Raw genomic sequence first — 13,465 nt, 5'->3', positions numbered from 1 at the left:
AACAATACAGGGCATCGCTTTGCTTTGAGATATAACTACAAAATTCACCATTCTCAAGTGTGTAATCCACGATTCCCCAGCCTATTCACAGGCTACAGCCTGTACCACCATCTTTGCCCAGCACCTTTCACTCCCTCTGAAGGAGCTCTGCACCCCCTGGTCACCCACTCCCGTGACTGCCCTGTTCCTGTATCTGTATTTGCTTGGACTTAGTTCCTAGAAATGGAACCATTCACTATGTGGCCTTCCCACTTAGCGTTCAAGGTTCATCCATCACGTTGTACTCCTTTCATGGTTGGGAGTCAGTCTATTGTGTGGCTACACCTCCTTTTCATTACTTGCCCATCAGTCTGTGTTGGGGGTTGTTTCCATCTTCTGTTGAGTTCTCATTATGTGTCGTTGTTGTTGATGATGAGCACATCTCTTGGTTGTACAGCCAAGGGTGGAACTTTCTGAAGAACTGCATGCTGTTTCCCACAGTGGCTGGTCTATTGGCTTTCAGCAGGACTTGGCAGTTCTTCTGGTCATCCCAGGAGGTATAAGAGGGTCCCACAGTGGCTTCCATTTGAGATTTCAAAAAGTATGTCTTGTGTACTGGTATGTAGTTTTCTGTTCCAATGTTTTGCTTTGTTTCAGCAATATGGCCTTAGAAGTCCATGGGGACCCAGTTCTTCCTCGTCTACATTTTATGAGATTGAAGGAACTGTCAAAGGTTCATTCTTTAAATATCTGCCAGGATTCACCAGTAGCACCATCTCACCCCAGGCTTCCCTTGTGGAGTTTTTGATAATCAGTTCAGTTTCTTTCTTTTCTTGGGATTGGTTTGTTTAGATTTTTCATTTCGTCTTAAGTCAGTTTTGGTAATTTGCTCTCCTTGGCATTTATACAGTTCATGTAGATTATCTTATTTGTTGGCATACAGTCTTATAACCCTTATTTCTGTAAGGTCAGTAGTGCTATCCCCTTCATTCCCCTTATAGTCATTGAAATCTTTGCTTTCTGCTTTATTAATCTAACTTAAGGCTTTCAGTTTTGTTGAAATCAAAAGATTTCAGAGAACCAGCTTTGGTACCATTGATTTCTTCTGTGTCATTTTCACAGCTTCTGTGGGTCTCTAATGTCTCCAAGGGAGAAGTTTAAAACCTATGCAGCACATGGGTTTAGATATTGGGGTGTAGTGAGACCAAGAACAGACAAACGCCTGCCAGGTACAGGAGCGTTTATTCTAGCGAGACAGGCTCTGAGGAGAATAACAATGACACAACAATGATTAGACAGGAGGGGACAGGGATCTCCATACTGTGGGCAAGGAAGCTGTGAGGAGAAAGGGATACCTGTGCTGCAATCCAAATGCAGATGACTGGGATCAGTGTGCCCAGAGATATGGGGATGATGGAGGCAGACTATGGAGAAGGAAGTTGGCGGGGGGAGGGGCGCAGAAACGGTACTAAGGGCCCTTGTCCACCCAGCTGCCCAGGTGACAAAAGGTAACTGTTATTTGTTGGGTTTTTTCCTATGAGGGTACTTTCAGGAAGGATTAGCTGAAGGGAAAGCCCTCCCAAAGTGGGGACCCAGCTACAATGAGATCTGAGAAAAGAACATCCTTCCGCCATACCTTGATTAGCTCCCTACTGTTCTTGCATATTCTGAAGCTGCCTCCAGCCTTCACTGAACACAGCTCCCGCAGCCCTCCAACTGACTGAGGGGAAGGGAGACCTGTGCTCCTCTAGGAATCCTTGGAGCCTTCAGTACCCAACTGGGACTACTGTAGCATCCAGTTGCATGGGCCAAGCAGCTATTGGGGTCTTTGCCTCTCTAGTGCCATTGGCCACTGCTGGACTCCCTTTATCCTGACCCACTGTATAACTCAACCTAACAAATCCCTTTCTAATAAACATTCTATGGGTTCTCTTCCCTTAGAGAGCCCTGTCACACAGAGAATGGATATCAGGAAGAGAAGATATGAAAGGAAGCCCACTTCACAGGCTTTGGGACCTGAGAAGGACTGGGGAGATGAAGAAGAGTCAATGTTAGATCCACTGGGAAGCAAAGACACAAGATTCCTGGGAGAGCTCGAAAGCAGCTAGCTGAGAGAGTGACCCTTAGGATAAAAAAAGTATGCACTACCTAGTTCTTAACTTTTTAAGGAATATAAATGGAAAATAAATTTATTGGGAATAACTATTGACTTGGGAAATTCATAATTTCAAAGGCTGGAAGCACTGGGCAGGGGTAGCCTAGCAGGTAGAGATACCATTTGCTAAGCAAAGGAGTTCTTGAGGGAACAATACACAAGCTGAGAACAGTTGGTAGGAAAGATCAAGCATCCACGGGGTTGTGTATATAAATATGGAGACACCATGGGTCAGGGACTGAGAGGGAAGACACAGAAGGGACAGGGATGGAAAGAGTAGACACAGAAGGTACAGAACTAAGGGGCCAGGGATAGAGAGGATGGACACAGAAGGAAGGGTTGTTCTTTCCTTTTCTTCTGTTTCTTTGTGTGTGTGTGTGTGTGTGTGTGTGTGTGTGTGTGTGTGTGTGTGTACACAGAGGTCAACATCAGATGTCTTCCTTACTTGCTGTCCACCTTATATTTTGTGACAGAGTCTTGCTGACCCTAGAGCTCACTAATTTGGCTAGGCTGGCAAGCCAGTGAGCTCCAAGGACCAACCTATCTCTGCCTCCCTAGAGCTGGTATTGGACACATGCTGTTGTGCTCAGGCCCCATCCTGCTCCTGCCCTTGCCATAGGTACTGGGAATATAAATTCAGGTTCCTCATGCTTGTAGCAAGCATTTACCACCTAAGCCATCTCTTCAGTTCATTTGGGTGTTTAAGACGGGGTCTTTCTTTGTAGCCCTGGCTGGCGTCCCACTCATAGAGGAGCACCTGATAACTGCCTGTCCCCTGCTATCCTCTTGGTTCTGTGGGCTCTTCCAAGGCAATCAGAACCGTTCCAGGCACAGCACAGGAAAGCCATGTGGCTGGCTCTTCTGCTCAGTGCAGCTAACTTGAGCATGATGGGAAGAAGCAAGGCATGGAGGCATGGATCTATAGCACCAGAACCAGGAAACCAGAGGGAGGAGGACTGTGTTACTCTAGGCTCTGGGGTGAGGTGAGTTTGAGGACATCCCAGGCAATGTCAAAAAGCCTGTCTCAGGAAAAAAAAAAAACCATAAAAACCAGCAAAAAGATGGTAACAAGGGAAAATATAATTGCTTATAAAACTAAACTCTATTAACTATTTAACTATATTTAAAAATATTCAGTGCCTGTTGGGTGTGGACACATGGCCTCAAGAAGCAGCACCCTGAAGTGGTGTGGGGGCAGTGTGTGGGTCAGGCTATAGCTCATGAACTTGGTCCCACACTTTCCTCTGTGTGGCCTTGGCCATATGTATGCCCATCTCCAAGCCGTTTTTCATCTACAGAATGACAGCAATGGCCTCAGTGACCCCCACTGGTCCATGTTTAGTGGTCACACAGAGGAACCATTTAGGGAGGGACACGCTGGGGTCCTCAGAGGGTACCATCCCCATAGGCATCTTCTCACTTGGCTGCAGAGAATGACTAGGGTTGATGACAGCATGCTTCCCCAACCTGAGACTGCATCCTCATTGTGGACAGAGAACACACACCAGCCCAGGCCCCTTCACTTACCACTAGGTCCCTGTTGACAAGGCAGCCCAGCTTGCCTGGCAGCACTGCGTTCCGGATGTCCACATCATGAGGTGAGACATACAGCTTTATGTCGTTCAGGTCAAAGAACTGGACTTCTGTCAGACCCACCCATGACGCATTGCCCCAGTTAGACAGGATCTCCATGGTCACATAGATGGCATCTTCAATCTCATCTGTTCTCGCTCTCCACTTTTCCTGAAGAGAAAAATACCAAAGGGCAGCAAGTCTGAGCCTAGTGCCGCCATTGTTCCAGCCCCCCGCGCCCTGCCCCCGGCTTTCATACAGCATTTGGACCCAGGGAGCCTCAATCTTCTGAAGCTGATCATGGCACCTGACCATTGCAGCAATGACGAGACAAGCAAGGGCTCCTGGTGTAGTGCGCCTAAAGCACAGGGAGCGAACTGGAAAGATGGCTCAGTGGATAAAGGTACTTGCTGCCAAATTTGACACCCCGAATTTGACCCTCAGAACCCGGGATGGAAAGGGAGAACTGACTCTGCAAGCTGTTTTCTAACCTACACACACTCTCTGGCACACATGTGCATGCATACATGCACACACACACACTCTCTGGCACACATGTGCGTGCACACACACACTTTCTGGCACACATGTGCACACACACTAATAATATTAGTAATAAAACATAAAAACTTTAAAGTAATAACTAAAACACAGGAATTTGGTTGGGCATAGCTCAGTGGTAAAGCACTTGCCCAGCCTGCATAAGACCTGGAGTTATAGCTCTAGTACAGAAAAATAGATATACAGCAACTGTACCCCCAGCACCTACTAAAAAGCACACTGAAGGCCTTCAGGTGAAAACCACTGTAAAAGCCTGGATTCTGCCTAAATACACACTTCTCGCCCCGCGGCAGTGTTCAGGGCCCAGGAGCCTGCTGGAACGTCTGAAGACAGCAGGTGGCCCATTCTCCCAGGATGTGACTGTTTGCAGTCAGAGCCTTTAAGAGGTGATTAAATCAAATGAGGCCGCTGGGGAGGGCCACCTTCTCATCTGCCTAGAGGCCTTAGAAAAGGTGGAAATCTGGAGCCACAGGGATTAACACCAGGCACACACAGGGCAAACGACCTGGCCTGTGAGCCCAGTGTGGAAGCCAGCACTTGCAAGTCAAGGAGAAATCCACCAGCTGCACCTTGACCTTGGACTGCCATCTTTGCAGCTATGAAAAAGACCAGTCTGCTGTTTAGACTGCCAGAGTATGCACTGAGTGTAACCTGATGACATGGACCAAAATCTTTGTCTTGGCCAGTCATTTGACATTCCCAGCCTGGCGGGGAAAGCAGGATGCCACCATCTATGGGAAGGTCCTAATCTGGAGGTTAAGCAAGACATGCACACACACATCCTCACCCCCCTCCCACCACACCCATGTGTGATCAGGGTGAAATAGTTCGGTTCCCTGGCTCTCCTTCACTGATTTTCAAGCCTCCCTCCTTCCTGGGAAGGCTGTCTAGTCTGGGAGTGTGTGTGAATGTCATCAATAAACAGCAGCTCTGTGCCTCGGTGTCCTAGAGGCCCTCGGGGCCCAACTGCAGCGCTGGTTACCACGGATCAGGCACTCATGAAATGGCGTGTTTCCCTGTGTGCACGTGCCCTCTGTTAATTAGCATCAGTATCTGCAACGGTTCTGTGAGCAGGGAGCCAAGTAAATGAACAGCAACTGTTCCCCACTTATTTTTTTAATTAATAGCCAGTGAGACGTGTGAGCGCTCCCAGCATGGGTTTGGACAAGCTGATTGCAACAGATGAGAATGGGGATGGAGATGGGGTGATGGCGGTGTGAGGACAGGTCAGCTCGGAGCTCCTGGCAGGAATGCAGCACCAGCTTGGATTAGCTGAACTGTAAGAATGCAGAGAACCCTTGTCCTTCTCTAAAATGACGGCCCTGGCCAGGTCCTTGGCTGCCCTGGGCCTGAGTCCCAGGTTTGTAGGACTGGCCTGCCTGACTAGCTTTTGAGCCTGATGCATGCTGGGACCAGGTGAGTTTGTTAGTGGGAGGGAGGAAGTTGGATAGGAGTAAAAGCGTCTTCAAAGGACTGAGGACCTCCTGCCCAATGCAATCTTAAACACATGATTGCTGAATGGAAGATATGACTGCAGAGGCCACAGTATGAACTGAGAAGTGTCACCACGTGTCAATATCCCAGCTGGACATACAAGCTGAGGGAGTACTGACTGGAAAGGCACTGGTCCCTGGTGCTCACTGCCCCTCTCACTGAGACCACTTGGTGTCCTATAGCTTAGCCACCTACTACTTATTGTTCCTCTGTCATAAGGTTATGGTACACTAGACTGGCCCTTCTCAAGCAATCAGTATGTACTGTTCCCTGAGCCACCAGGAAGGAGGGGTTTGTTGACTAAGCTCAGGCTAGTGCAGGCATGCTCACAGACAGTGTGAGAAGCTTCTGCAACTGTTAGGGACCCAGGAAAGAGCAGAGGTGGGGCCAGCACTGGGATGGAGCACTGACTCCGTGGAGACAAAATGGAGAGACTTAGCTAGCGCAGGATACAGTAGCCACCAGGCCACCCTCAGTGTTTTCAATGCAAAGGGTCTGTAATTTGTTTCTCTTCCTGTGTAAGTCACATTGTCCTGGATTTTCTGTCTCCCAGCTGTTCCTTGCTGGGCGTGGGGGTAGGGCAGGAGCTTTGGTTTTTCTCAAAGATGGACTTTGAGACTGGTGTTTATAGGTTCCTCCTATCCCGTGTCAGGCACTGAGTGGCACATCTTCACCACCCTTGGTCTTATGGAGCTTGGATGACAAGCCCCACGGAACAACCTGCTCTCCTTCTCACAGCCTCTAAAGCCTCACAGCCCTGGGAGGTTACTACCAGTCTCTGCAGCTAACTTAAATACTTACATTTACTTATTTACTGTATTGTGTGTGTGTGTGTGTGTGTGTGTGTGTCGCACACGTGAGTCAGATGCAGGTCAGAGAACAGCTCAACTTTCAGGGGTCAGGTCTCTTCTGTCATGTAGGTTCTGGCATCAAACTTGGGTCACCAGGCTTAGCAGCAAGTACCGTCACCTTCAGAAAAGTGTCTCCAGCCCCTAACAATTTATGGTTTGTATTTTCTGTCCTCCTGTTTATCTATTATATAGTCCAGGTTGGCCTCAAACTCAAAATCCTCCTGCCTCACCCTACCAATTACAGACACTGTCACCACACCCACCAAGCTTAATTTTCAGTTCTTGACTATGGAAACCCTGGCTATTTTCCTGTGGGTTTAAGAGCTATTTAGGTTTTCTTTCCAGGAACTTCTGGCCTCCACCTTTCTTTTTGCCTCTATTGCTCCATCGTGTGTATGACTCGGCAGAAAGATGCTGAGCTGACCATCATCAGAGCCATCCCCAACAACCAGAACGAACTGCTCCAAGAGGCCTTCCCCTCAGCTGTCAGGGCAACATTGGTATAATAGACCATCTCCATGAGTATTGGCTCTCACCTCTGGATCTAGTACGGGCTTCTCTGTTGGCACAGCCACCCGGCTGAGATGGGTAGTGTCACTTTCCATGGTCTGCAGGACTCCCAGAAGCTTAAGCTGTTGTCTGAAATGGAATTTTGTTTCAGCAAAGAGGCAATAACAAAGAATACACACAAGAGAACACCCCAATGAAAGGGATCACAGAACCTTTAGCACCCTCTTGAGAAGCTTGGATGCACCCTACACAGAGCTCAAGGGTATATATGGGTTTCCTCTCCTTTTGTAAACAGCTGGACAATTAGTAATGAAATCAGAGCCCAGGTAGAGAAGCCAGCTGACCTTCCCAGCTAACTAAGAACTTGCTCACAGACAGGCCAAGGAGTCAGCCTTAAAAAGGGCCACCAAGCCCACGGCCTGTTTTATATAACCTGGCAGCTAAGAGTAGCTTTTTATGTGTTTTAAGCATAGTTAACATAACAACAATAACAAAACCCCCAGCTGCCAAGCCTGTAAGATTTCCCAGAAGGCTTTTTACCAAAATTGCCAACCCCAGGCTTAGAGACCCACCCATTCCCTTTGCTGTAGATGGCGTGCACCCCACATGTACAGAGCCCTAAAGCACACAGGAGTGCAGAAGAAGGCAGCCTTGGGCTAGTGCTGCCTGCTGCAGAGCTGTCAGCAAAGCAGTCCTGCGGTGGAAACAGAGAGTCTGATTTATGGCCGTGGTGAAGTGGAGCGATTTCCATCTGGGGTTTGCAAACATGCAAGAATGGACAGCTGTGCCTTGAGCCATTCAGTCTTTCAGCACAGTATGAACAGGAGCTCCCTGGGGGGTGGACTAAGACTTGCGGGGCATGTGGCTTGGCTAGCACCTCCCACTCTGTGCACAGAGTTTCCATACCCCTTGTCCACTTCTTGGCCTGATGCCACCTCAGGTCATGGCACTTGGTGATCAACATTCAGGCTTCATTGCGGTCCCTTACCGGTTCCTGAGCCAGACACTTTATTACAGTCTGAACGTGCATGCTCCTGCATAATGGCCCTGGGAGTATGTCTGTGCACCAAGATGGGTGTGACACTGCAGGCTACAGCTGGTCTGTTTCTTTGGGAACCAATTCTCCCTGAAGATCAGAGGTGAATCTATTGTGCTAATAACGCTTGCCATTTCCAGGACCTATGCTACACGCTAAGGGACAGAATGCTGTACCGAACACACTTTGACAAAGCAAAGGAGTTCCGAGGCTGATGCTTTGAGGTACCTTTGCGACAAGTCATTTGGGGGTGGGCTCTCTCCCAAGCTCTGTAGTGTGCCCCAGTGAAACCCAGAGGCAGATTAAGCCAGTTCAGGTGCAGAACAGAATGAACAAGCCAAAAGCACTCACATGAAAGAAAGCATATCAGTGCTATGCTCTGGGGCTGGAGAACGAGGGGAGTGGGGGCAACTCTAAAGTCCCTAGTCAAATGCTCTGGAATACGGGGACAGCAGGGTCTTCATCATTAGTGGACAGGATTGGGAATAGCTGAGAAAAAGAGAAACAAACTCAAGGCTTCAGTCTCAGGCATGTATAGACAGGATGAGATCCCAAGGGCTCTGACCCAATAGAAAGTTTTATCCACTGCGGAATTTCTGATATGACATTATTGGTAGGTGGGAAAAAGTGAGAGGCAGGTTCACTGGGAGAATATCCTTGGGTTGTTACCTTGCCTGGTTGTCTCTGCTTCTTGGCTGTTATTACAGGAATTTCTCTTCCCTGCCACAACCTCCTCACTGATGGACTGATACTTCTGAGTGCAACAATTAAACTCTTTGTTTTTTGCTATGGTTATTGTAGTCAAAGCTAAGCAAAAATGCCTATCGCAACAACAACAACAACAACAACAAAAACAACAAAAGCCAGGGTTGGGGGCTGGAGAGATGGCTCAGCAGTTAAGAGCACTGGCTGCTCTTTCAGAGGTCCTGAGTTCAATCTCCAGCAACCATATGATGCCTCACAACCATCTGTAATGAGATCTGGTGCTCTCTTCTGGCCTGCAGGCATACATGCAAGCAGAAATACCGTATACCATAATAATAAATCTTAAAAAAAAAAAAAAGAAGAAGAAAAAGAAGAAGAAGCCAGGGTTAATGAGACCATCCTGACTGTGGGCCTTCTGCATTGGGTTCTGCATCTGCCTTGGAGAGTACCTGTTTCCCAAAGGGCCCGTTCTGTCCATGGCTTGGCTGCTGGCATTGGCTCCCCCTGCTGCCCTGCACAGCTCAGGATTGGTGGTCACTGGGGTGACAGCAAGCAGCTGAGGGCAGAAAAGCTGATCAGACAGATATTCAGTGGAACCCTGCAGCCTGACACAGAAGAGGACAGTGGTCAAAGGCATGGGCTTTCCAGGTCCCTGGTCCCACCTGGTAGATATGGGGCACAAAGTGACAGTGCCAGCCTGGGGAGGGTCAGCTTAGACTCCCTTATGTATTCCCAGATCATTCTGACCAGGGAGTAATAATCCTTTGATGAGTGACTGAACACTTCTGTCTCCTAGCCAGTCATCGTTCAAATCACCTGGGTTCAGATTCCTCCTAAGAGACTGGAGCCCACACAGATGCATGTGTGCTTGTCTGTTTCCTTCTTTCTCCTCTACCATCTAAAATGGAATGTGATGTGATGCCTGTCTGCAGATGACTGTCATAGCTGGAAGTTTGTGGGGGTCAGGGGATCAGGTTACCCAGAACCCTGGATCACAGGGCAGTCATACTACCATACAGGGCAGGGATGCAACCCAAGATGACTGCTACATAGTAGGACAAAGGCAATTAGGAAAGAAACTCATTTGGGGACTCTGGGGTGCTGCTACCGCATGACACTGGGCTTCTTTCTGGTCCCTAATGTAGCCAGCTCATGGTCATCTCCAGCTGTTCCCAGCTCACCTTCCAGGCAGTCACCAGAGACCTCTGTCAGGGCAAGCATGGCTCACTCCCAGGCACTCTGTCCCCATATGTCTATTGGCTCCATTGATGTACCTATAAGCTCCTTGCCACCATGTGTATACTGTCTGGGCCATCTCTGTATTCAGAATACTGGGAGCACCTGAACGTGATGAAGACATTTCCTGGATGCTTTACGAGATGCCTGACTGGCCTGGACGGATAGACAGAACTTTATTCTCAACACTAAGGTCTATTTTGGTGTTATCCCATTGAGAAATAGAAATGGAAGGAGGAAGCTAGTCGCCAGCCTAGACTCAGGCTTCAGTTTGCAAACTTGACCGAGCTACTCAAGCCCGAACTTCCACAGCTGTGTAATGAGTAGAAGGCCAGCGCTCAGGTTGCAGAGAGGAACTCCTAGGGCTTTGGAAGGGAAATGACTGGGGACCATCATGGCAGTGTGTTTGTGAGGTGGGAGTGGGCTGTTATACGCATGCCCAGCTTGGTTGAGATCAACTCTACACTGACCTCTGGGCTGTCCTCCTTAGCCTTCAGCAGACTGGGCCAGGATTTTTTTGGTGGTTCCTCGTCATCCTGCAAAGACAGCATCAGACGACATAAGTAGGGATGAAGCCATTACTGTGCATTGCTCCCATACAAGGAGGGCAGAGAAGCAGGGCCCCTATCCACATTTCTCCAACAGACTGGACAAAAGGCAACCTCTGGGAAGATTCACCCCAGGTTCTGCTCAACAACCAGAAGAACCTCCTCTAGACAGAGCAGCATGGACAAGAATGTGGGCTGGCAGCCAAGCTGACCTTGCAAAGATGTGACCCCAGTTGGCCACATATATAATTCAGGCAGGGACCATGAGCCTCAGCAGCAGAACCAGACAGAGACTGTGCAATATGCGGAGGAGCACCTAGGGCCTCAGCTTCCCAAGGCCCCTGCTCTACCCCACCACTGACCTGCTAATTTGTCACTGGAGGTCTGGGTGGTGACAAGAGTGAGGGAAGTAGGCCAGGGAAACAACAGGGACCCTGTGGCTTATGTTCTGGGACCAGCTTCAGGAGAGCCATGGCTTGCTGCCACACACTGGCCTGGCGTCTTGTAGCATAGGCCTAAGCCATCCCAGAATTGTAGGTAAAAGACCATTGATGCACAGGTTAGTGCTTGGCTGACAGAAATACCCAGCAGCTGCAAGGTGGGGCTGAAGTGGGACCCTGGACAGATGGAGAGCAGCTGTCCATAAACAGGTGCAGTGCAGAGTCTGTGGCCAGAGAGGGCTGCTGCTCACACCTCGCCTGTCCTTGGGAGCCCCCATCCCTCCTGCACCCTCCACCCAACAGGTGCTAGTACCTGCTGCGAACTGGCGGGTAGCTCGGGCTCTTGGCTGAGGAATACCTGTTGCAGAGCTGCATTTTCCACCTGAATGGCTTTCAGCACAGCTGAGGCATCCTCCTCTCGGTCCTCGGATGCAGATGCTTTGCGAGTTGCTGACAAGGGTCTGTCTTTTCGGCTGCCAGGTCCTGCAGAAAGAAAACACAGATGTTCTTCAGCTTGGGTTCTCAGAAAACAGCTTGAAATTTAATAGATCCTATTGAGGGACACCCTGTAAAAGGACTGGCCAGCCCCTTTAAAAATGTCAAGGTCTTGAGGGGAGGGATGATGAAACCTGTTCCAGATTAAAAGTACCCAGGCAGGCACAGTAAGTAGCTGCAATGCACACCTCAGGACTAAAGCCAGTGAAACACATACACACACACACACACACACACACACACACACACACACACACACCTGAACACCTGAGTTCAGATCACAGCCGTGTAAAAAGCTGGGCAATCATGTACAGCTATACCCCAATTATAGGGATGAAAACAAGGATTCTAATAGGCTTGATATCTTGCCAGTCCAGCTGCAATGTTAAGTTCCAGGTTCAGAGAGAGACCCTGCTTCAAAATCTTAGGTGGAGATAACATGAAGAAAGATACTCAATGTTAACCTCTGGCTACCACATCACCTGCAAGGGCATACACACATGTACAAAGACACACAGAAAGTGGGGGTGGGGACTGTAATTGTGGCAAGGAAAGAAATCTGAATATAGCCTGTGGCTTAGATAACAGTTTTACGCTAATACTAAATACTCCAAAGTTCATGAGTAGACAACTGACATGCTTGTGCTTGGGAATTCCATGTTGCGGTGTTGAGTGCAAAGGGAACATTATCTATAACTTATTACCAATAGTTTAAGGAATAAACAAAGACAGAGTCATCCCTCAGGTTCCCTTATCCATAGGGGACTGATTCCAGAAGACCACACATACTGTTATTCTAGGAGACTCAGGTCTCTTACATAAAAGGTATAGTGTTTGTACATAACCCCCACACCCTCTACACACTGTAAGTCACCTCTAGATAACAAAAGTTGTACCAGTCACTGTTCTGATGACTGGCAAAGAGGAGAGAAAGCAGCTCCTCTTGGACACCAAGGTAGCTGTGTCTGTGTGGCCTGGTACAAGTTTGCTGAGAAAAAGTACCTTCTACTCCCTGCCCTTTGCAAACACTGACAGGTGCTGATTAGCTCCTACCTGGGCCCTCAACTCTCCTGCCATGCTCTTGTCAGAATACTGCATCTAAATGAGAGCAGCACAGTATTCTCATGGCTGGAAGAACTTGTATTGGTAAAATGTCCATACTGACCAAAGCAATCTTCTGAGTCATTATCATTCCCATCACCCAAATAAATAAACTATAGCAAAAACAAAAACAAAAGCAACAACAAAATAACCAAACAAAAAATCCTTTAAATTCATGGCTCCATCAGTTAAGTGCTTGTCATATAAAAGCACATGGACCCAAGTTCCATTCCTGGAGTCCATATGAAAAATGATAAGGTGGTACCAGATTGCAAACCCAGTGCTGGGGATGTGGACACTTGAGGATGCCTAGGCTTGCTGGCTAGCCAGCCTACCGTACTTGGAAAGTCACAGGCCAATGAGAGACCCTGACTCAAGACAGAGCATGAAGAATAATATGACAACCAATGCTGTACCCTGGCTCTCACAAGCATGCGTACACATGTGCAATGTGCACACATACATATACACACACATACAAAAAATAAGTAAAATGCTAATTAAAGTGATTAAAATTGGGATTACAGAGATGGCTCAGTGGCTAAGAGTGACTGCTGCTCTTCCAGAGGACCTGAGTTCAGTTCCCAGCACCCACAGTAGGGCACCTTGTAACCATCTGCAACTCAAGCTCCAAGAGAACAGTCTTTTGGCCTCCATGCACACAGGAACACATGCACAGACACACAGACAGACAGTGACAGACACATATAAATAAAAACACATCTTTTTTAAAAAAAAAAATGGACATAAACTTTGAGCTGGGAGGTGGTGGTGTTCACCTT

The 13,465-nt window shown here is 48.3% G+C and overlaps 1 protein-coding gene across 1 annotated transcript in view; it reads right to left on the bottom strand.

Annotated features, from left to right (window-relative positions):
- The window catches only part of LOC119828097 (katanin interacting protein), a 169,014-nt gene that overhangs the window by 50,479 nt on the left and 105,070 nt on the right, over positions 1 to 13,465 (bottom strand). The window contains 5 exon segments of the mRNA XM_038350156.1: positions 3,662 to 3,877; positions 7,149 to 7,251; positions 9,313 to 9,419; positions 10,570 to 10,635; positions 11,401 to 11,570. Coding sequence (XP_038206084.1) covers positions 3,662 to 3,877; positions 7,149 to 7,251; positions 9,313 to 9,419; positions 10,570 to 10,635; positions 11,401 to 11,570 — 662 coding nt within the window.

This window comes from Arvicola amphibius, chromosome 1 (assembly GCF_903992535.2).
Source record: "Arvicola amphibius chromosome 1, mArvAmp1.2, whole genome shotgun sequence".
NCBI lineage: Eukaryota > Metazoa > Chordata > Mammalia > Rodentia > Cricetidae > Arvicola > Arvicola amphibius.
The sequence above is the reverse complement of the archived record's forward strand: the minus strand, read 5'-3'. Positions and strand labels throughout refer to the sequence as shown.